Source organism: Neoarius graeffei, chromosome 2, assembly GCF_027579695.1.
Source record: "Neoarius graeffei isolate fNeoGra1 chromosome 2, fNeoGra1.pri, whole genome shotgun sequence".
Lineage (NCBI taxonomy): Eukaryota > Metazoa > Chordata > Actinopteri > Siluriformes > Ariidae > Neoarius > Neoarius graeffei.
The window spans coordinates 100,617,343-100,643,267 of NC_083570.1; the positions used below are offsets into that span (position 1 = coordinate 100,617,343).

A 25,925-nucleotide genomic window follows, 5' to 3' on the forward strand; every position below is an offset into this window, starting at 1 on the left:
GTTATGGATGTGACGAAATTCCGTTATGGATGTGACGCGTCTGAAATAGACATGGCATATGTTTAGAAAATCAGCAATTTAACCACCATAACCCTTTGAAAAACTCTCTAAATATCAGCTAAAACTATCAAAGTTCTTAAATAATATTTAGGATGGCTATTGTTTTGCTGTTTTGTGGATTTTAGCATACATTTCTGTGGCTTGTGGCAATAATATAGAATTGTACATGATCAAAGTTGATTTTAGCTTGGGTTTTACATTATAAGAAAGAAAGACTGACATATTAAGGCGAAGGGAACAATTCTTGTGACAAATTGGTTCAACTTATTCACATCTGTAAAATACAGGCCTAGGTGATATCTCTGGGAGTGGTTTTGATGTATTACATGTTGCTTTATTCTTGCATGGTGAGGTTGACATTTACATGGAATTGCCCTTATGTTTCATGGACTTCTTGTGCTTTAAACAAGCCAGTGACCAAATTTCCTCCAGATGTACATCTTCCAGACAAATAAAAGTTTCACTTCAGTTTAGAAATGTAAGTCAACTGTAGCTTTCCTGATTAAAAAAGCCATATTTTGTCCAAATCCAAATCCAAGTAAACACTCTTTATAGTTTATTTTAGAGTCAAACCTGGAATGCTGCAGAAGCCAACGAAAAGGTTCGTTTAGCTTTTATTCAGGTAGAAAGCACTCAGAAATGAAGCCTAAGTAACAAATAGAGATGATTGCTATGTACATAATAATCCCACCAAAAAAGAACAGACTTTGGCTCATAGTTCCACGTTATGTTAAAGCTCAACTAGCATTAAAGCTTGCGTATTCATGTTCAGTAACTGCTTTATCCTGATCAGAGTTGTGTTGGTTCTAGAGTCTATTCAAGGAACTCTGAGTAGAAGCTGGGAAAACACACACTCACTCATGCACAGTAGCACTTTAGTGTAATCCATTGATTTTAGGAAGTAGGAGGATCTGGAGAATCCCCACACAAACATGAAGAAGGTGTGAAACTCCAGATACCCTGCAGCTGTGGGGCAGCACCAATGCTATCTACTGTGCTACCCACCTCGATAAACTTGATTAGCACAAATTAATATTAACCTCTACGAGGCACTGAAATATGATCTTCTTCACCCATCCAGTGCGTTCTGGGCAGAGGTGGGTAGTAACGTGCTACATTTACTCCGTTACATTTACTTGAGTAACTTTTTGGATGAATTGTGGGCGGCACGATGGTGTAGTGGTTAGCGCTGTCGCCTCACAGCAAGAAGGTCCGGGTTCGAGCCCTGTGGTCGGCGAGGGCCTTTCTGTGTGGAGTTTGCATGTTCTCCCCGTGTCCGCGTGGGTTTCCTCTGGGTGCTCCGGTTTCCCCCACAGTCCAAAGACATGCAGGTTAGGTTAACTGGTGACTCTAAATTGACCGTAGATGTGAGTGTGAATGGTTGTCTGTGTCTATGTGTCAGCCCTGTGCAATCCCCACCACCACCCAGCCAAGCTGGGCACTGGCAGCTAGTTAGCAACCTTTTTGCTTGTTACTTCCACTTGCTAACTCCTCTGCGAGATGGATCCAGTAAACAACTTTTTGGGAGATGAAAGGATTAACATCGTTGATCACATCTTACAGGATTATTTCCAGTCTTTTTCGTACGATTAGATATTATGTGTGATGTTCAGCTGCTGTTAAAGCTGAACAGTCACTTCATGGAGTGAACATGCACGCGCACACAGTGTTATGGTTTATGTGCAGACTGCCTTGAGCTTCTTGTTGTTATTGTTAATACACAGAACTATGGTACACACACACAGTTTGTGTGAAATATATATGAAATCTCTGCCTGTTATGACATCCTGATCAATAAACAAACTTACTCAGCAGTTACTCAGTACTTGAGTAGTTTTTTCACTTAGTACTTTTTATTCTTACTCAAGTAATTAATTGGACGACCACTTTTTACTTTTACTTGAGTAATATTATTCTAAAGTAACAATACTCTTACTTGCGTACAACTTTTGGCTACTCTACTCACCTCTGGTTCTGGGTTGGATCCCTTTCCTAGGGTTTCTTGGCTAAGCAAGTACAGCTGGCTAGCCATTCCTCCGCTGCACTGTTTTTGGTCATGGACAATTTAGAATAGTCAGTTAACCTCCAGGGGAAACCCATGCAGACACAGAGAGAACATGCAAACTCCACACAGAAAGGCCCCCGTCAGCCACTGGGCTCAAACCCAGAACCTTCTTGAGGCAACAGTGCTAACCACTACACCACTGTACCGCCCTAAAATACGATACATAGTTGTGTTTAAGTTACTGCACTTGTTGGTTTTGCACGGTGGTGTAGTGGTTAGCGCTGTCGCCTCACAGCAAGAAGGTTCTGGGTTCAAGCCCCGTGGCCGACGAGGGCCTTTCTGTGTGGAGTTTGCATGTTCTCCCCATGTCTGCATGGGTTTCCTCTGGGTGCTCCGGTTTACCCCACAGTCCAAAGACATGCTGGTTAGGCTAATTGGTGGCTCTAAATTGACTGTAGGTGTGAATGTGAGTGTGAATAGTTGCTTGTCTCTATGTGTCAGCCCTGTGTTGATCTGGTGACTTGTCCAGGGTGTACCCCGCCTCTCGCCCATAGTCAGATGGGATAGGCTCCAGCTTGCCTGTGACCCTGCACAGGATAAGCAGTTACGGATAATGGATGGATGGATATAATTCCGTTACCAAAGAACTACCCTACTGTACAATTCTTTGCAAATTAGAGGCCTAAACTAACATTAGTTACATGGAGGGGGGGTTGGGGCAAAAGGTACAGATGACCCTGGCTCAAGGCCCAGGGGGTAAAAGTCTATAATTAGATGCTTAAATGGAATCAATTATGGAGTGGGTGTGGATTAGGGGCCCAATTTGGAAAATTTTGTCCCCCATCCACAATTCCTAATGGCTAGTCTGCATACATGTAGTACAAACTTGTCATAACCACCAACCCTCTATTGAACTACAACTCCCAGAACTCACCAGCAGTAACCACACCTACTTACATACTTCAGCAGATATTCTATTCTTTCTTTCTTATCATTTGCCCCCATTTTACTCCCCAGTTTGGCCAGTGTCAGTGGTATTGCCATGGGAAAGAGAGTGTGACATCCCACCTACCCAAAGAGTCTTTGATGGATTCTGAACTCTGCAAATTTTGTTCAGCTTTTGACAAAACGATAGTTATTTATCCCATCCACATTCACTGAATATGAGCAATTGTGCGTGCTGATTGGCTACTGTATTACTAGGAGATCAGCTCATATACCATGAGTAGAGAAAAACAAAATGGTGGAGTGTGCTGCTGAACCAACCGAGGATGAAATACAATTTCTACTTGAAAACAAAATCCCAAAAATTGTTATCAAGTATTTAAAAGAAACAGAAATAGCTATAAGAATATAGTCCCCCTCTAGTATCTACTGTTCCACACTCCAGCCCAGTCGGTGGCAGTAATGCACCTTTAAGTTGGTTTGCCAACTGCCAAAAAACCCTATAGAAGAAGATGAAAACCCCCAAAAATACAAAAAAAGCAACAAAATATGGAAAGTATTTAATGGTAAGAATGCATCTTTTTTATTTTTCAACAATTATTATTATAGCATTTTTCACAAATTGGGGCGGCACGGTGGTGTAGTGGTTAGCGCTGTCGCCTCACAGCAAGAAGGTCCGGGTTCAAGCCCCGTGGCCGGTGAGGGCCTTTCTGTGTGGAGTTTGCATGTTCTCCCCGTGTCCGCGTGGGTTTCCTCCGGGTGCTCCGGTTTCCCCCACAGTCCAAAGACATGCAGGTTAGGTTAACTGGTGACTCTAAATTGACCGTAGGTGTGAATGTGAGTGTGGATGGTTGTCTGTGTCTATGTGTCAGCCCTGTGATGACCTGGCGACTTGTCCAGGGTGTACCCCGCCTTTCGCCCGTAGTCAGCTGGGATAGGCTCCAGCTTGCCTGCGACCCTGTAGAACAGGATAAAGCGGCTAGAGATAATGAGATGAGATGAGATGAGATTTTTCACAAATTGCTCCTGTCATTTCACCGGTTTGTTTACATTCTAAGCGGAAATTATTTTGTTGGATGTTTTGTATAAAGTTTTTATTTATCGAATTTGCAAAAAATAAAAATAATGCTCCGTTTCTCAAAATCCAGTGAATGCACACAGCTTGTTGGCTATCAGCTCATGTACGACTCAGTTTCGTGGAATAACTATTAAACATGTGACTGTATTTTCAAATCCCACACACTCATGCACGTTTGCAATATTCTCATTCTCATTATCTCTAGCCGCTTTATCCTTCTGCAGGGTCGCAGGCAAGCTGGAGCCTATCCCAGCTGACTACGGGCGAAAGGCGGGGTACACCCTGGACAAGTCGCCAGGTCATCACAGGGCTGACACATAGACACAGACAACCATTCACACTCACATTCACACCTACGGTCAATTTAGAGTCACCAGTTAACCTAACCTGCATGTCTTTGGACTGTGGGGGAAACCGGAGCACCCGGAGGAAACCCACGCGGACACGGGGAGAACATGCAAACTCCACACAGAAAGGCCCTCGCCGGCCCCAGGGCTCGAACCCAGGACCTTCTTGCTGTGAGGCGACAGCGCTAACCACTACACCACCGTGCCGCCCCGTTTGCAATATAAACTTATTAAATGTTGCAATATTGTCAGCAAACTAACATTCACTTAATGCTATCAACTGAAACGGAGCTCTTTCTGTCTGGAGACTGACTGGTGTGTCTGGAGGATGTCACTACATGATCCATGCAGGGGGTGTGGACAGGGTAGTGTCAGTGTTTCCCAATCAGTACCACATTTTCTGTAAATGGATTTACAGTCTTGTTTGATCCATTGCAAACTTCTATATTAATGACAGCACGCAAAGAATATAATGGCAATATCATACTGTGCTTTCTTAGTAAAAAAGAATTTCCTCATTCCTTCGAACTGAAGTCCTTGTGGACTTTTGTACCCAGAACATTGCATGCAGTGTACTTTGAAAGGTTTATTCTAAAAACTAATTACAGTCTATTTTTGTGTTTTTAAAGGTAGACTATATCTCTATTTCCAGGTGAAGAAAAGACCAGAGTGTGTCACCAGCAACAAGGAAAAGTACAAATGTAAAACAAGCCTTTATATACTTTGAAAACTTGACCAGTTTTCGCAACAATAACTTTATAGAAATGTGAACAAATATTGCACTGTTTTGGCATATTATGAAATCACACCATGTGAATAAAATACACTGCCCAGCCAAAAAAAGTCACCATTTGGATTTAAATAAGCAAATACATAAGAGCCTTTGATTGGATAATTACTGCAGTGATTAATGGGTTTTAACTGGCAACAATTCTTTTAACCTCAACTGATGCAGTGAGTAGTTTCTCATTTCTGAAACAACCATGTCAGAAGACGTATCCCACATGGTCATGGAAAATATGTTACTATGTTTCAGAAGGTCAACTTATTGGCCAGCATCAAGCAAAGAAAACAACTAATGCCCAGGTCAGATGGCAGGCTGCAACTAGTTTTCAATTACTTGCGCCTACCTATGATAACAAAATCGCAGGTAGACGCAAGACTGGTCTTGCGGCGACGCACAACGACGCAGATAATGGCAGTGTTGCAGAGGGTCTTTAGTAGAGGCAGGTTGACGCAAGTGGATAATGATCTGTTCGCATTTCAGCTGTGATTCACTTCTAATCGGTGCAAATAGCAGGTTGATGCATGTAGAGGCAGGCGGTTGTGCAACGCTTGAGTGACCAATCACAGGTTGAAGCAGGTAGTGGCAGCTAGACACAGGCTGACACTGGAAGACATGTCTTTAGAGATGGCTGTGATGCATCGCAGGTAGACGCAGACTGCACCTGCAAATAGTTTACAACAACCTGCAAGCAGTCTTATGACCTTACATTTTTTAAAGGTTTTCTGTGCACTGCATCAATCTGAGTCTAGCTGCGTCTGCTTCCGACTGGTTGTGTCCTGTCATAACAGCTTAAAAATTCTGCATCTTGCAATATGTCTGACCACAATGAAGGATTTGATGCAAAATGTCTGCGTCCACCTACAATCTGTCGCCACCCGACCGATCGCAGGTTGCAGCGTGCGCCTTTCTGCCGTCTGACCTGGGCATAAAGAGATTGCTAAAATGACTGGAATTTAGTTAAGATCTGTCCAAGGCATTATTAAAACCTGGAAGGATAACAGTGAACAGTCAACTTCATGGAAAAAATGTGGTTGGAGAAAGATCCTGACTGACTATGATCAGAGATAAATGCTTGGTGAAGTCGAATCATAAAAAAAAAATGACAGTAGAACTCACGGCTGTGTTTAATAGTGAAATTAAAAGCATTTCCACACTCACAATATGATGAGAACTCACAGGCTTGGGACTAAACAGCTGTGTGTCCAAAAGAAAACCACTTCTTATTGAGATTAATCAGGAGAAAAAGGCTTCAATTGGCTAGGGAGCATAAAGATTGGACTCTGGACCAATGGATAAAGGTCATATGATTTGATAAGTTCAGACTGACCCTATTCCTGAGTGATGGGCGTGTCAGGGTAAGAAGGGAAACACATGAAGTGATGAACCCATAATGCATAGTGGCCTCTGTACAAGCCTCTGGAGGCAGAGTTATGATCTGGGGTTGCTTCAGTTGGTCAAGCTGAGGCTTGGCAACGTTATGGGGCAATAAAATGAAGTCAGCTGACGACCTGAATGTACTGAATGACCAGGTTATCATCACATCAGTGAATTTGTTCTTCCCTGATGGCACCGGTATAAAATTAGGGCTCAGATTGTGAAAGAGTGGTTCAGGAGGCATCAGGAATCATTTTCACACATGGATTAACCACCACAGAGCCCAGACCTTAACCCCATTGAGAATCTTTGGGATGTGCTGGAGAAGACTTTAGGCAGTGGTTCGACGCTCCCATCATCAACACAAGATCTCGATGAAAAATTAATACAACTCTGGACTGAAATAAATGTTATAACATTGCACAAGTTTACCGAAACAATGCCACGGCGAATGCATGCTGTAATCAAAGCTAAAGGCGGTCCAACCAAATATTAGAGTGTGTGACTCTCAGGATGGGAGGAGTTTTATACTTTCTCTGTTTTGTCAATCACAGTGGCACTAGCCAGTCGTGGACGCCTGTGAGCTCGTGTATGTGGAAGAGGGCAGATAGAGCGTTCCTTTCAGACTGTTGCACTGCCCTGGGAAGCAGCATGAACAGCAGTTTGAAAAGATGCAAAACACATGGTAGCCTTCTCCATCATGGGTTTGGAGCTAATGTATGATGGGGAAACTGGATGGTGGGTGGGAATTGGAGAAAATCCAAAAAACCAACACATTAAATATAATAATAAGCTGATAAAAAAGTACAATGTATCATTTTTAGCTCATCTGTCCGTAAGCCAGGCTGCATGATCTTATGCGATCATGCACCATCCATCCATCATCCTCGCATACAATGTTCCCCAGGTGGGTGTGCATAAAAATTGTCAAGATGGTGGCGCCACCTGTCATATTTACGATTTTATGGGCGTCTTAAATTTTTGGGTGACTCGTCACATTAAACACTACTCTTCGTAAACTGCTGGGATGTTTTCACTGAAACTCACCCAGAAGACTCTAAAGACAGAAGTGTTGTTCACCAGGTGGTGCCACCTACTATGGATGAGGCTACACTGGGGTCATGTGCAATTTCACGAAAATCGCTACTCCTCCTACAGGATTGATCAAATTTTGATCAAACTCATATGGAATGTTCCTCAGGGTGGGTGTGCATAAAAGTTGTCAAGACGGTAGCGCCACCTGTCATATTTACGATTTTATGGGGTTTGAAACTTTTGGGTGACTCGTCACACCAAACACTACTGTTTGTAAACTGCTAGGATGTTTTCATTGAAACTCGCCCAGAAGACTCTAAAGACATAAGCAAGAATTGTTCACCAGGTGATGCCACCTGCCATGGATATGGTTACACAGGGGTCATATTCAATTTCACAAAAATCGCTACTGCTCCTACAGGATTGATCGGATTTCTCACACACAACAGTGGCTGCTATGAGCTACAGCCTCATTGAGGCTTTTTTTTCTTTTAAATAGTAATTGTGATGTGTGGTTTCAGGAAAATATTCCCATCCTGTCATTGATTATTTTCCTATAACAGCACACCCTGCCATGGTTTATTCCTTAGCTTTCTTATGTATAAATTTGTATAAGAATCGATTTAACTTCATCTCATCTCATCTCATCTCATCTCATCTCATCTCATCTCATCTCATTATCTCTAGCCACTTTATCCTGTTCTACAGGGTCGCAGGCAAGCTGGAGCCTATCCCAGCTGACTACAGGCGAAAGGCGGGGTACACCCTGGACAAGTCGCCAGGTCATCGCAGGGCTCGATTTAACTTTTCCGATTCAATTAAATTTTTCAAAGCAAGACAGAACTGACTGTGTTTACAGTGGTGGTGAGTTGCTTTCACGAAACATAAAATACAGTAATGTTATAAACTAATCCTCTCAAATCAGGCAGCATTATGGACTGGGCAAATCAAGTAGGAGCACGGATCAGGTAGTGACGGGAATTTACAAATGGCTTGGGAGAGGGAGGAGTCTGATGACATCAGATGGCAGTGACTGGTTAAAAGATCTGACAAGAAGCAAGAAAAGAGTGCAGTGCAATAGGACATGGGTTCGAGGACGCTGGGGTTTGTTCTGATTAATACTTCCCGGCATGTGGCTGATCAAATGGGCCACGTCACAGAGCATGTCACAAATGGACATCTGTTACTCCAGAGGGGGTGATAAAACACACGAGAGCATTTTTTCTATCATCCTATCACTCATGCCTTTCGGTTTTTAGTAGAACAATTCCTGACAGTAATCGTCAAACTCGAAAGACCTTCATCTTAATAAGCACAAATGCGTTGGGTTTTTATTAGTGCTGTAATGCTCTAATTTACTGCTGCTGTAAGACAGACCACCAGAAACAGCTCCTCATCGATGATGGGATGATTGTGAGAGGGAAGGAGGAGGCGTCAGAGGTCTGTGCTGAAGCTTGTGTGTGTGTGTGGTGTGGAGAGAGAGAAGGACAGAGGCAAGGAGACAGAAAAAGTGCCTGGTTTTACTCACAGCTCTCAATCTCCAGTGTGCAGTTCTGCTCATCCAGCGGGTAGCGTCTCAGGTCCATCATACACGCTGCCGTGGTGGTGATCCTGAATGCAGAGCACACACACACACACACACACACACACACACACACACACACACACACTATTACTGACACCTCTCAAGGACACCAGGGACAAGAGCATATCTGAAGTACCCCTCTTCTCACCTCCTCTGGTTTTCTCCTCCCACACACACACACACACACACACACACCCTTCCCCATACTCCTCTATGACCTGGAGTCACTGCTGAATTCACTTAAGCACAGGAAGAGTAGATGGGGTCGGACACATAGACCTTCGCTAATGCGTCGAGTCGATCGCCCCCGGCGACGGCTAAATAACTACAGGCCGGGAATTTGTCCTTAAAAGTGAAACGCGGTGACGTTAAAGGAAAGCGATGAAGTGTGTTGCAGTTTTATTGCTCAATATCCTCGTGCTGTGGGAGGCCCGCTCATCCGAAGCTCCACCATGTGCAGCATGTCAGGATTTCGGAAAACAGAGAATGAAATAAAACCTTCCTTTAACAGGAGCTGAAGCAGAACGGCTGTTCTTTTCAGCCCAAAATGCATTCTTGAACTCAGGAGGGGGTGAAATTTAAAATAAATAAATAAATAAATAAATAAATAAAATCGCATCACATCATGACATTTCTATGGCACGCTATACTGTATGTATCATCAGATACAGGTTTGAAAATAAACGAACGCAAAACTGAATTCAGTGACACGTTTATCAAATGATGCAGCACTGACAGTTATACGGATAAAATCCATAAATTCAACGTGAAGCTTCGTGCACGAGGCTCAGATCATCCGATACATTCAAATGATCATGTTGAAAAAGTCTAGGCACGCCTTGTTCTGCAGGACTGCAGTCTACCATCAGGCATTCAACAAGTCTCTCATCACCGTAGCAACAAGAGCAAAACAGTGGAACTTGAGAAGCATCCAACAGCAGCTTGTTATCATAGATTTAGATTTTTGTTTTTTTAATCCTTAAATGAAATTAAGCTGAGATGCTATCACACCTGACTTATGCTACAGGCTGCTATATTTATATCTTTAATATAAGAAAATGATGTTTGCCAAGGGGTGGCACGGTGGTGTAGTGGTTAGCACTGTCGCCTCACAGCAAGAAGGTCCTGGGTTCGAGCCCTGCAGCCGACGAGGGCCTTTCTGTGTGGAGTTTGCATGTTCTCCCTGTGTCCACGTGGGTTTCCTCCGGGTGCTCTGGTTTCCTCCACAGTCCAAAGGCATGCAGGTTAGGTTAACTGGTGGCTCTAATTTGACCATAGGTGTGAATGGTTGTTTGTCTCTATGTGTCAGCCCTGTGATGACCTGGCGACTTGTCCGGGGTGTACCCTGCCTCTCGCCCATAGTCAACTGGGATAGGCTCCAGTAGGACAGGATAAGCGGCTACAGATAATGGATAGATGGATGTTTGCCAAACTAGCCAGGAGCCATTAGCGAGATCCATGGATCAAAATATCAAAACTGCTTGGAATATCAATTTGGCAAGCTTAAACAATCATGGAATGAGTTCGCTGAGTGAGTACAGAAGTGTACTACACTACCGTTCAAAAGTTTGGGGTCACCCAGACAATTTTGTGTTTTCCATGAAAAGTCACACTTTTATTTCCCACCATAAGTTGTAAAATGAATAGAAAATCTAGTCAAGACATTTTTCTGGCCATTTTGAGCATTTAATCAACCCCACAAATGTGATGCTCCAGAAACTCAATCTGCTCAAAGGAAGGTCAGTTTTATAGCTTCTCTAAAGAGCTCAACTGTTTTCAGCTGTGCTAACATGATTGTACAAGGGTTTTCTAATCATCCATTAGCCTTCTGAGGCAATGAGCAAACACATTGTACCATTAGAACACTGGAGTGAGAGTTGCTGGAAATGGGCCTCTATACACCTATGGAGATATTGCACCAAAAACCAGACATTTGCAGCTAGAATAGTCATTTACCACATTAGAGCAATTCCAGCGTTATGGACGTGACACTTGAACTCAAAATGGCAACAAATGACCCAGTGCATGTTTTATTGTCTCCCAGTATTTAAACAGGTGTTGCATATTTTAAGGCTGTACCATACTGGAGAAGTGATAGAACAAGAACAATTCCCATAGTACATCTGGGGCATGCCAGAAAATGCCAATAAAAGATGCGTTATGGATGTGACAGAAAAAGTATCACTTTTCTTGGGTGACTGTACATTTTTATCAAACTCTGTGAAATTGTAAACTTAATGTCGAAATGGAGATATCCATTTGATAGAGGGGTCCAAGGTGAATATTAAAAAATCTTTGTTTAAAATATTTTGTATTTCATGCAGAGTTTCGGAAGGAAAAGTCAGCGTTATGGATGTGACGAAATTCCGTTATGGATGTGATGCGTCTGAAATAGACATGGCATATGTTTAGAAAATCAGCAATTTAACCACCATAACCCTTTGAAAAACTCTCTAAATATCAGCTAAAACTATCAAAGTTCTTAAATAATATTTAGGATGGCTATTGTTTTGCTGTTTTGTGGATTTTAGCATACATTTCTGTGGCTTGTGGCAATAATATAGAATTGTACATGATCAAAGTTATTCGTGTCATTAGCTAAAGTAGTGAAGGCGAAGGGAACAATTCTTGTGACAAATTGGTTCAATTTATTCACATCTGTAAAATACAGGCCGAGGTGAGATCTCTGGGAGTGGTTTTGATGTATTACATGTTGCTTTATTTTTGCATGGTGGGGTTGACATTTACATGGAATTGCCCATTAGCAATGTATAGAGTGGATTTCTGATTAGTTTAAAGTGATCTTCATTGAAAAGAACAGTGCTTTTCTTTCAAAATAAGGACATTTCAAAGTGACCCCAAACTTTTGAACGGTAGTGTATCTGGTCTCCATGATGACAAGGATTCTTTAGGTACAGGTATACTGAAAGTAATAATATTGTGGAGAAGCCATGGCCTAATGGTTAGAGAAGCAATTTTGAGACCAAAAAGTTGCCAGTTTGATTCCCTAGACCAGCAGGAATGGTTGACATGCCCTTGAGCAAGGCATCTAACCTCTAACTGCTCCCCAGGCTGTACGTCACTCTGGACAAGAGCGTCTGCTAAATGCCTGTAATGTAATAAAGTAATAGGCAGTTGAGAGTCAACAACAAACAGCCATCCAGCACACAGACTAGCAGCTTGTTTCGAGCTGTTTTAGGTGTACCTTTGTTCCAATGGGTTTACGACAGCAGGAGTGTTTCCTCTGTGTGAGATGAACATAATAGAGCTGCTATCATGTACCCTTTATCATTTACCATTCCCTTCTCAAACTCCACATAAAAGATGTGACACTTGCTTTGCATTGGAAAAAGGATTCTTTTCTTTGTGCGGGAAACAAGGCCACCGTGGTGCGCACACATTTCTGACGTACAGACAGTATCCGCTCCATAAGTCCTCCTTTCCCTCACCCAATCTTTGCATCTTTTTATCTTTTAGAAAATGCAGAAATAATTCTGTACTGTTTGCACTTTATTGGATTTTTAAAAAGACTTTGGTGGTGTAACCAAGGTTTACAGAATAATATACTGTACGATACCCTTAAAATAACATGAATAATAATAATACACTTCAAACATTGTTTAGTTTTTGATTGATATTTTATTGAGAACAATTGATACACTAATAAAGAACAGAAAATATACAAAAGATTATTCACTTAACAACAGAGGTGGACAAAGTACCCAACTTCATGACTGAAGTCAAAGTACAGATCCCACTGGTCAAATGTTACTCTGATACAAGTGAAAGTTGTCCAGTCAAATTTTTACTTAAGTTAAAGTACTGAAGTAAAAATATTTAAGTACACTGACAGTCAATGAAAATATCCAGGTGACATTTATGAAAATAATTTTATTCATAAGCTATGAAATCATGTACTAGAAGCTTACAGATCAATATACTGACATTTAACTCGAGATGAATAAACAAAAAAATCACAATTGTTGTGAGCTTTGATAATGTACAGTCCGAACAAAATGGATACCCTGTAGTTGGAAAGTTGCAGCTTCAGTACCGAGTATTGTCCCCACCAACAGCGATACAAGCCGTCAGTCTGCGACGCATACTGCGTATCAAACGGCGAATCCTGTCTTGTGGAATGGCCTGCCACTCCTCTTGAAGAGCCTGGATCAGTTGACCTCTGTTCATGGGACGAGGAACACGGTTCTGGATCTGAACACCAAGGTGATCCCATAAATGCTCAATGGGATTGAGATCAGGTGAATACGCAGGCCATGGCAGGGTTTGGACATTCAATCGACGCCCAACTTCTGAAAAACTTAGGCCGGCTTGCACCATGCCGAGGGCCCGCCATCTGTCATCTGGATTTAACCGTGGCATCTTGGACATAAGGAATACAAAAGTCGGCTTTTTCATGGCCTTAATAAAGGCTATCCAACCCATCCTTTCAACCGTGTACAAATTTTTGTTTTTCTCCAAAACAGCACTTTGAGCTGATTCCTAAAGACCACTCCCTGAAGACTATTGAAAAATGTTTGGATTGAGGAGAACTCATTACTGACTTCTGTGCACGCTATTCAATAGAAACATCTCAAAACAAACATTTCCCCAACTCCGTATTGCATAATATGTTGAATTATTGACCTGGACTTTTTCATTGACTGCCAGTATATTAAAAGTACATTTTCTGTTACTGCATTGTTGTATTATTGCAGGCCCGGCGCCGTGGGGGGGCGAAAGGGGGCATCGCCCCCTCGTGGCTACAGCCCTGCCCCCTCAACGAAGACTCAGATCACTTAATTGTTTTCTTAATTGTTATTGTGGGTGTATGTGTGAAATGCTGACACAGCCGCGCACACACAGACCTGTGATAAGGACAAGGGGAGGGATCGTGCGGGCGGGCGGGGGTTTTACATGTAGTCTACACTTACAAGTGCACTGTCTCTGCAATATGCAGTCAGTTTACGGGAGTAGTCTTTCCCCCACCAAATTAAACGAATTCAATCACAATATTGTGAATCCATTTTCTTTCTTTGTAGGCTAAGTTTATCTCCGTTTATGTTGGTGTATGTGTTCATATATGGTCCGCTTTGTGCGCAAATAGCGTAAGAATATGTGTCGTTGACGTCACCCCCCATGCAGCGGGGGTGAAAATTCATCACTTCAGAGTGTTTTGTCCCCTACACGCCTAAACTGGGATCGCAGATTAAGTGGTTAGCGTTGACTCGGTGCGAGTCAGGATTACTGGTGCAGCCGCGGGGTCTGGTTTTTTTTTTAAAATTATGATTTTGGCCGCCGAGCCAAGTACCTTAGACTTGCATTGACGTTTTGTTTTCATGCCGCGGAGCTATTTGTATGTATTTTAAATTTAAAGGACTTGCCTGTAGGTTTGTGTGTGTTGTTTTATGTTTGGCATCTTTCCGGTTGTAACGCGTGTCTGTGAGAAAATTGGAGGGGAGGGGCAACAGGTGGGCACGGGTGCTGATAAAGCGCAACAGCCCTGGTAATATGTCACATGGTTTTCCCGGACTAAAGCAACCTTCGGGCCGCGGTTTTGTGGTTGGCGCAGTTAATTGTTTGAAACACGTTGTCAGACCGCCATCACTACTACACACTCATTCATCTCATCTCATTATCTCTAGCCGCTTTATCCTTCTACAGGGTCGCAGGCAAGCTGGAGCCTATCCCAGCTGACTATGGGCGAAAGGCGGGGTACACCCTGGACAAGTCGCCAGGTCATCACAGGGCTGACACATAGACACAGACAACCATTCACACTCACATTCACACCTACGGTCAATTTAGAGTCACCAGTTAACCTAACCTGCATGTCTTTGGACTGTGGGGGAAACCGGAGCACCCGGAGGAAACCCACGCGGACACGGGGAGAACATGCAAACTCCGCACAGAAAGGCCCTCGCCAGCCCCGGGGCTTGAACCCAGGACCTTCTTGCTGTGAGGCGACAGCGCTAACCACTACACCACCGTGCCGCCCTACTACACACTATATGAAAAATATTTGCCCCCTTGCGATTTCTAATTGCCCCCTTAGTAAACTGTTCCTGGCGCCGGGCCTGTATTATTGACACAACGCTTATAACACCTCATGCCTCTGAAGCAACCAACTGGATTATTTTGTGAATTCACAAAATGAATGCATGTCGTGCATCATGGTGGTTTAACGTTAAGCTAGCTAGTCAGTGAAGCTCTAGCAAACTCTTTTCAAACTCAAAATCATATTGGGTATCTAATGTTACTAGAAAAGAAAGAATTCTACATCGTTTATTTGGCAAGATTATGCTAAAACACATTTCTGAAAGGACTTCAGAGAAGTTAATGTTATTCATGTTAGCGTAACTCCGTTTTTACATGCTAACTAACAGTGTCCAAGTTAACTAGCTATTTGTTAACGTTAGCCGTGGGCAAGGCTACGGCAACTTGGTGGGCAAATCACAGAACGTCCTTTGACTAACCAGACTGCATAGGTATTGCAACGTTATCGCTCGCTCTAAAAGCACAGACAACTTCATTGCAAGCTTTCTCTTGGAATAAAACGTTTACAGACCTCAATATGCTTCCATAGGTTGGACAGCGAGTTTTTGTAGGCTGTGATGTGGTTCATTTTAGGTAAACAAAGCAAACATTTAAAATGAAATGAATGTGCAGCAAAGCAAGAGAGCAGTCACCCCACCCAGCCTTGAACCCAGGTCTACAGGGTACCAAACCTGCACCTTGACCACAACACCAAAGTGCCAGGCTCAGTGGTATGGCAGTCAGATGTAGTGATGGGTACTCCGTCACACTGCCCTCCCCTTCAGGAGGGGGGTGCACCCATGCATTTCATACACGCAGGCGTCCCTCATGCATCCACCAGCCATACTTCTCCCATACCAGGGTGCTCCATACACTCATGCTTCACCCATCTCTGGGGTCTCTCACACAGGCGTCACCTATCCTGGGGGGTCCTTCACACACAGGGCACACCTCCAATGGCCTCACGGCAAGCCATCCCACTTCTGACACCATCTGTAGCGAAGCGAGAGAGCCATCACCCCACCCAGCCTTGAACCCAGGTCTACGGAGTGCCAAACCTGCACCCTGACCACAACACCAAAGATCCAGGTTCATTGGTATGGCAGTCAGAGCACATACTCAACTGTAGTGACGGGCACTCCATCACAGAATCTTTAATCCTTTCAGAAAACTGAAACATGGGTTCTAGGTATGGCCATGAGTGCGTGCATTCCCCAGAAGAACCGCCTCCTTCCATTCTGCCATCAACTGATTGTGTTCAAATAAAGCTGCTGAGAAATCACTGAACTTGATTTTATACAGTCTGTGGATGTGACATGACCCTAGTGATTACTGATCGGCTCTCAGTGTCACCTGCGAAAAAACCATCACGTTTTAGAAAAGAAAAGAAGAAACATCCACTTTTCAAAGCTGCTTCATAGTAACGAGTAACGAGGACCTTGATAGAAATGTAGTGGAGTGAAGAGTACGATATTTGCCTTTCAACTGTAGTGAAGTTAAAGTAATAAGTTTAAAAAAAATACTTAAGTAAAGTACAGATACTCAAAAAGTGTACTTATGTACAGAACTCAAGTAAATGTACTTCGTTACTGTCCACCTCTGATTAACAACTGACAGAAGAAACTCAGCATAGCTTTAAAAGGTTAGGAATGAGTAAATTTAATGTTAAAGCTCCCTCTATGTAGCGGAAGTGTTAGGACTGGGACTGTTTTGGCCTCTAGAGGCCACTGTTATTTCCTTTTCTGGCCATGTTTGTTTTGGGCCTCTAGAGGTCACCACTGTGTTCTGTGTTTTGTTTTTGTCTTATTGCCTGTTTCCTGCCCCGCCCTGTCCTTAATTAGTTTGTGTATAAATACCCCTCTGTTTGTTCCCTTGTCATGGAGTCTTTTTCCTATGTTATGTTGTTAGTGCTAGTTCCCTCTGTCCCATGTACCTTGCCTGTGTCTTTGTATTCTTGGTTTTTGCTTCTTTCTTTTGGACTTTGTGGATTTTGTTTTTGACCTTTTTTGATCTTCTGAGCGTTTGAGTTTTTGCCTTTTTTCTTATTTGGATTTTGGACTTTGTTCCTTTGGATATTTTTATTTTTGGTTTATCTTCTGAGCTTTGGATTATTCTTTTTGTTTTTTCCCTTAGATTGTACATAGTGTAAATAAACTGTTTTTGATACTTTTCTACTTCTGCCTCACGCCTCTGCACTTGAGTCATCCCCCTGGTGGCCTAGTGGGGGTTTGCTGGATTATCACACCAGCGAACCAGGTTTGAATCCCAGCAAAACCCTAACAGGAAGAGAATGAGGAAGCGAAACCTAACTAAGAATTTGTCAAAGACGAGATAACAGAGATCCAAGAGAAAGGATGCATTGAGAAACAATAGAGAGAAAACTTTGTTTAAAACGGCATCTCTTGGTTTAAGTTAGATTATTTGACTTTTATTATATAAGTGCTACACTTTCAGTGAAGTTATATTCGAGTGAATAGAAAAGCTTTCTGTTGAAACTACGGACATTTTATGTTTTTTTATTTGAGTGTGCTAGCTGGAGAGTCTAGCCTGATGCGTGACTGACTAGCATCAAACCTGCTTTAGGTATTTTGCTGAACTTTGTTGAAAGACCGTTGAAGATGACCTTTCTCAGTTTGGTACATTCTACACAAACTTTATTTGCTTTGAACCGAATGCTTCGTTGGACATGGACAACACATGCAATGACAAAAACGAGATGGTGAGCCACCCAAGAAAACAGACGAGATTGGTTCTACACAGAGGATCAGCCCGACTGGATGCGTAACATTGAATTTTTCTTCTCCCAGTTTCTACGGATAAGTACGATTTTTCAGTTCCTCGGATAAGTAAGAAAAGACTGTGATAGAAAACCGAACCTAAAAAACTGACTATTTGAATGCTTTGTTTGAAAAGAGCATATTGTAAATGTGTGAACTGATTGCATTCTCTGTAAGTTAGAATCATCGTTTCTTTGAACTGTTAGCCTACACATTTCATGTGAGTTGAATGTGAATTTTGAGTTTTGATTTTGAACTAAGCTTGAACTAATTTGAAGTGTTTGAACTAATAATATTACTTTATTAGAGAACTAAGTACTTTATTAGTTTAAGTTTAAAGATTAAATTAGCTTCTAAAATAGAAAATTCAAAGACAAATACATTTATTTTCTTTAAAAAGGAACTAAACTAGAATGAAATAAGAATTAAACTAGAACTAAATAAGAATCAAATAGGAAATAAAGAATGTTTAAGTGAACTTAAGCTATAAAATTGAAATGAAACTTGAATATTTTGATTTATCAGTTCTTTATTTAACTTTTTTTTTTACATTTTCTGAGCTTTTGTACATTTCATCTCATTATCTCTAGCCGCTTTATCCTGTTCTACAGGGTCGCAGGCAAGCTGGAGCCTATCCCAGCTGACTACGGGCGAAAGGCGGGGTACACCCTGGACAAGTCGCCAGGTCATCACAGGGCTGACACATAGACACAGACAACCATTCACATTCACACCTACGGTCAATTTAGAGTCACCAGTTAACCTAACCTGCATGTCTTTGGACTGTGGGGGAAACTGGAGCACCCGGAGGAAACCCACGCGGACACGGGGAGAACATGCAAACTCCGCACAGAAAGGCCCTCGCCGGCCACGGGGCTCGAACCCGGACCTTCTTGCTGTGAGGCGACAGCGCTAACCACTACACCACCGTGCCACCCCCGCTTTTGTACATACATATATAATTATTCTTTCACTAAAAATCTACATTTACTTAAACCTGTGTACTTGTGTTTTACGGGCTCCTGAAAAAAACCCTAGATCTTCTGATGGCCCAGACTTAATCTAGTTGTGTGACACCCAGTTGCACATATTCTATCTAGATAAGTGTTACAGTGGCTTCTGAGTATTTTTAAACTACCTCAATATGGCAACCCCATTAACAGTCCTGTTCATCACTCCTTCCCCGAGCATGGGGAAGCATAATTCCTGCCCCAACAGGCCTCTAATAGAGGGTATGCATGTGATGCAGAAGTCACTGCTGTTACGGTACATCCACTGAGTGGCAAAAAGACTACCCTGTAGTGGAGGCAGCCACGGCTTAAAGGTTTGCATAACAGCCTGGGGCCCAAAGGGTCACCGGTTTGATTCCTAGGACCAGCAGGAAAAGTCCATGGCTGAAGTGCCCTTGAGCAAGGCACCTAACTACTTCCCAGGTGCTGGGTATGTGTGTGTGCTCATTGTATGTCACTCTGGATAACAGCGTCTGCTAAATGCCTGTAATGTAACTAATGACGGTCTTAGTGTTCAGCTCAAATACTGCAAAAACACACCTAAAATGGGAAAGAGCCACTGTACAATTGACGACAAATAGATTCAATAGGAAATCAGAGCTACCCTTTTTTATTCTATCCACATTCAGTGGATATGAGCAATCGCACGCTCTGATTGGCTACTCTACTACTAGGATATATACACAGTACTACTCATACTGTGAGTAGAGAAAAACAAAATGGCAGAGCGTGTAGCTGAACCAACCAAGGATGAAATAAAAACGCTACTTGAAAACAAAACCCCAAAAAGTATTTGATGGTAAGAACGTATCGTTTTTTTATTTTCCAAGAATTATTATTATAGCATTTTTCACAAATTGCTCCTGTCATTTCGCCGGTTTGTTTACATTCTAAGCGGAATGATTTTGTCAGACGTTTTTATTTATCGAATTTGCAAAAAATGAAAGTAAAATGCTCTGTTTCTCAAAATCCAGTGAATGTGGACAGAATAAAAGTTATTCTGCTCAAGCTCGTTGTACATGGCTTATAGCCAACTCGATGCTTGGTGCCTCGTTGGCTATCAGCTCATGTACGACTCGATTTTGTGGAAGAACTGTTAAATATTGCACATTCCAGATATTGCATATTCCCAATCAATATTGCACATCCTCACTGTATTTTTCTATATAAGTGGCAAAGTTTGTTTGCTTGTTTGTCTTGAGCTAACGTTGCCATTTCTCGATGGATTTTCACCAAATTTGGCAAGTAGGTCTGGGGATGACCTGGAGTTCTGCAGATATAAACAAAATTCATGTACAGGCCCCAGGGAGGTCCCTGGGGGGCACAACATCCACCCATCCCCTCCCTCAATGCCTTTGCATTTATCAACACAAACTCTCGAGAGATCTTCACTAAACTTGGCATGTAGGTACAGGAGATAGCCACAATTTGGCAGAACTCAGAAATTCCATATTTGGGCCCCAGGGGATCCCCAGTGGGCCCCTGGGTGGTGGATGTTTGGATTTTTGTTTGTCTTGGGTTAACATCACCATTTCTCGATGAATCAAATTTGACATGGAAGTCAGGGGGCAACCCAGAATTTTGCAAAACCCAGGCAATGCTGGGGAGCCTGCTAGTTACACATATACTGGTTAATGACAATGTCGTATAGTATTATCATTATTACAGGGTGTTCATGCTGTTTGAGTGTCCATGTTCAGTGCTGTTACAGGTCTGGCATAAAAACTGCGAAAAGATATACTTTATTGATCCAGTGAGGGGAAAATTATTTGGATAAACCTGTCCACATACAACTAGAATATCCATTGGTGTCATCACTTTAATCTCACTGACAAATCCCGCCTTGATGGATGACCAAGCATCAAGACTTGTGCATGCCTTTGTACTTTGTAAATGATGAAGATGAACGTTTGTTGAATGGCCCCATGGATGAGCTGTTGAAGCATCAGCAATATAATACTTTTTCTTGACAACTCTGGCAATTTTATTGGTCTCGAAATATTTCCCAATTGGTGGCTGGGTTTCAGTAATGACTATTACGCAATCCTCAGACAGACACTCCAAACAAACAGTACCTTAAGCTCAGGATTGAATCTGAGAGCCTGCAGCAGTGAAGCGCTGACACTCTCCTCTACACTAATGTACTGCTCTTATTTAAAACATCTTTTTAAAAATGTTCAGTACATTTAGACATGAGTAGCATAAAAATACATGTGATACAAAGAGTAATTAATTGATTAAAGTTCCCCCATGTCTTATTTACAACCCCAATTCCAAAAAAATTGGGACGCTGTTTAAATTGGAAACAAAAACAGAATGTGATGATTTGCAAACCACAGAAAGCCTATATTTCATTCAAAATAGTACAAAGACAACATATCAGTGTTGAAACTGAGAAATTTTACTGTTTTTTGAAAAATATATGCTCATGTTGAATTTGATGTCAGCAACACATTTTTAAAAAGTTGGGACGGGGCAACAAAAGACTGAAAAAGTTGTGTAATGCTTAAAAAATAATTTGGTTAATTGGCAACAGGTCAGTAACATGATTGGGTATAAAAAAAGCATCCCACAGGGGCGGAGTCTCTCAGAAGTAAAGTTGGGGAGCGGTTCACCGCTCTGTGAAAGACTGCGTGGGCAAACAGTGCAACAATTTAAGAATAACGAAACATTCTCAGTGTAAAACTGCAAAGAATCTGGGGATCACATCATCTATGGTACATAATATCATTAAAAGATTCAGAGAATCTGGAGAAATCTCTGTATGCGTGAGACGAGGCTGAAAACTGACATTGGATACCTGTGATCTTCAGGCCCTCAGGCGACACTGCATTAAAAGCAGACACATGTCTGTAGTGGAAATCACTGTATGGGCTCAGGAACACTTCAGAAAACCATCGTCTGTGAAAACAGTTCATCACTACATCTACAGTACAAATGCAAGTTAAAACCAGATATAAACAATATCCAGAAACACAGCTCTTTTACAATGGACGGAGGCGAAGTGGAAAATTGTCCCGAGGCCTGATGAATCAAAAGTAGAAATTCTTTTTAGAAATCATGGACACCACGTCCTCCAGGCTAAAGAGGAGAGGGACCATCCAGCTTGTTATCAGTGCACAGTTCAAAAGCCAGCACCTGTGATGGTATGAGGGTGCATTAATGCACATGACATGGGTAACTTGTACATCTGGGAAGGCATCATTAATGCTGAATGATATATACATGTTTCAGAGCAACATGCTGCCATCCAGACAAAATCTTTTTCAGGGAAGTCCTTCCTTCTTTCAGCAAGACAATGCCAAACCACTTTCTGCACATATTAAAACTGCATGGCTCTGTAGTAAAAGAGTCCGGGTGCTAAACTGGCCTGCCTGCAGTCCAGACCTGTCTCCCATTTAAAACATTTGGCGCATTATGAAGTGCAAAATATGACAAAGGAGACCCCGAACTGTTAAGCAACTGAAATTGTATATCAGGCAAGAATGGGACAACATTTCTCTTTCAAAACTACAGCAGTTGGTCTCCTCAGTTCCCAAACGTTTACAGAGTGTTGTTAAAAGTAGAGGTGGTGCAACATAATGGTAAACACGCCCCTGTCTCAACTATTCTGAAACATGTTGCTGACATCAAATTCAAAATGAGCATATATTTTTGAAAACACAATAAAATTTCTCAGTTTCAACATTTGATCTGTTGTCTTTGTACTATTTTCAATGTAATGTAGGGTTTCCATGATTTGCAAATTATCACATTCTGTTTTTATTTACAGTTTACACAGCATCCCAACTTTTTTGAAATTGGGGTTGTATAGTCACACTTCAATCAGGAGGATCCCAAAGCACATGATAGATTGGTGGCTCTATATCATGTGAAATGAAGAGTATTTTAAAAGACCAGAAGTTTACAGGTGTGTAAAAATGTACATTAATCAATTAATTAATTTTTTTTGTTTGTTTGTTTTTTATAAATTGATCAATAGCAGCCCTGTGATGACCTGGCGACTTGTCCAGGGTGTACCCCGCCTTTCGCCCGCAGTCAGCTGGGATAGGCTCCAGCTTGCCTGCGACCCTGTAGAACAGGATAAAGCGGCTAGAGATAATGAGCTGAGATGAGATGATCAATAGCACAGAACAAAACATGAGGAGTTCAATTTAGGTCAAGGTCATTTCTGAGACCAGTTTCATTTTCATGTAAAAATTAAAGATAAAATGTTATATCGAAAAGGGGTTCATCAATTCCTGTGCTTGTGGTTTCATTTCAAGCTGCTTATCTTTAATAATTAAGAACACTGGTTAATATGAAACCTCTCTGGGTAACAGACCCTGAATCTAATACCCAAATCACATTGGCAATTCAACTTATCAGAGGATTTGATTCGAAGGTTAATATTATAACAAAGTAGAAACAGTCATAACGTCTGGATCTGATAATAAGACCTGAAGGAATTGATAGAGCTATAAACAATGGACAGTTGCATTATTGGATAGTTAATGAAATGCAGAAGTCAACGTGGAGAGATTTCAATCTGTCTTTAAAATTTTGTAAGTGGATTCTTTTGATAAGTCAATATATTTGTTTTGTAGGCTGTGTCTTCTGTATTTTATTAAAAATAAGCATCATGGAGGTAGAAAGTGGAGGTATGTCGTTCGACAAAGCAAAATATTAAAGCAGTGGACCAAACCTAAATGAAATAAGATGGCCTTTTTTTTAAAGTACATGAGCAAATTAGATTGATATAAATATGGGTATTATATTATTATATCATATTAGTATAAATACGGAGTTGAGAAGAGGAAATCATGTGTGCTGATTGGTCAAGAAATTTGGACTATTTCTCGATAATCACCTCGAATGACTCGGCAAAATGGTGGCCAATCACTTCAGTACTGTAAGTGAGGAAGAATTACAAATTATGAAAGAAAATGCTGTTCCTAAAAGCACGAAAGATGCTACAAAGTTTGGTCTAAAACTATTCAAAGGTAAGGTGGAACTGTGATTCATTTTATCGATTTCAAAAAAAGTGCTTTATGTGACTCGCACAGATAAGTGACACAAGTCTGCGCTGCTCCTTTATTACATTTGCATGCCACTTTTGAAGTTTTAAATAAATGTTTTTTTAAATATGATTTTTAAATTTTTTTTAAATAATCACTTGTGTATTTATACTAAAACAATTATCCACCTCAGGTTCAGTGAATATCAGCAAATAATAACCTTGACTTCATCTTGGTTATTATTCACCAGTATTCACTTCGCCTTCAACGAATAATTGTTAACAAGAAGACAAAGTCATCTCTATCCCCCCCCCCCCCCCCCCCCATATACCAGCTACTGTATATACCAAGTTTCAAGATATTATTTCTCACATTTTTCAAGTTCTGCTGCAGGAAACCAACCCTACCTCTTTACACTGACCTCAGCAGCCCATGGCATAAACCCACCAGGTGAGCTAAAAATTAAAATTTCTCACATTTCTTAGTATCAAAAGGCACATATACATTACTTAATCAACACATGTACCAACTTTCAAGACCATACCACTCATAGTTTTCAAGTTCTGCTCCGGAAACAAAACCTACCCCTAAGACTAAACTGAGAGATTAAGTCTGAAATTGTTTCCATGGAAACATGAAAAATTTAAATTTCTCAAATTTCTTAGTATGAAAAGGCACATCTACATCACCTTGTTAACATGCATACCAAGTTTCAAATCAGTATCATGAATAGTTTTGGAATTATGCTCCGGAAACGAACATCGCTCTTAGAAACTAAGTCAAAATCGATTTTTATGTAAAAATTTGAAAAATACTTTTTTTTTTTCAAAAATCCAAAATAGCAAAAAGTACCAGTTCACATGTTTCTTGATGTGTATACAATGTTTCATTAAGATATATTCAGTAGTTTTAAATATATGGCCCGGAAACAAAAACGTGACCGGACAGATGGACAGCCAGACGGAACCCATTTCTATATCCCCTGCCAAACATTATTTGGACGGGGGATAAATATTCTATCCACTTTCACTGGATATGAGCAATCATGCGCTCTGATTGGCTACTCTACTACTAGGCAATCAGCTCATATACTGTGAGTAGAGAAAAACAAAATGGCGGAGCGTGTTGCTGAACCAACCGAGGACAAAATAAAACTCTACTCAAAAACAAAACCTCAAAAAAAAGCAACAAAATACAGAATGAAAGTTTTTGATGGTAAGAACGCATCTTTTTAAAATTTAAGAATTATTATGATAGCATTTTTTACAAATTGCTCCTGTCATTTCGCCGGTTTGTTAAGAGGAAATGATTTTGTCGGATGTTTTGTGTTAAGTTTTTATTTATCAAATTTGCAAAAAATAAAAATGCTTTGTTTCTCAAAATCCAGTGAATGTGGATAGAATAAAACAGTTATTCCACTCAATCTCGTTGTACATGGCTGATAGCCAACTCGGTGCTATGCGCCTTGTCGGTTATCAGCTCATGCACGACTCAATTTTGTGGAATAACTGTTTAAATATATATATGTCAACTGGACAGCTGTATTCGGTAAACAAATCCAGTACAATTTTCAACTTTTAAACTTCAAGATGGTCAGTTAGTAAATGTTTTTGGACATTTCTTCCATAAGACAAACATGAATGTAAAGGATTTGGATATATTGTTTCATGGATTTGCTTTTTGCCATCTGTTTGTTTGTTTTGCCATGTGCCTGCTTTGGTTGTCTCCGCCCCCCCCCCCCATTCCATTGGTCTGTTACTCATTGTGTTCACCTGTTTTGATTTAGCTCCTACTTAGTTTGTCTAGTTGTACCCTTATGTATCTGTGTTCCAAGCAAACCTTTATTATGCTTTATTTATCTTAATTAGTTCCCTTTGCGTCTACTTTTGAAG

General features: G+C 41.3%; 1 protein-coding gene across 1 annotated transcript in view; it reads right to left on the minus strand.

The window, feature by feature from the left end:
- Positions 1-25,925, minus strand: part of gabrb2a (gamma-aminobutyric acid type A receptor subunit beta2a) — a 165,120-nt gene that overhangs the window by 55,515 nt on the left and 83,680 nt on the right. Inside the window, exon 5 of the mRNA XM_060915286.1 lies at positions 9,160-9,242. Coding sequence (XP_060771269.1) covers positions 9,160-9,242 — 83 coding nt within the window. The remainder of the gene's footprint in view (positions 1-9,159; positions 9,243-25,925) is intronic.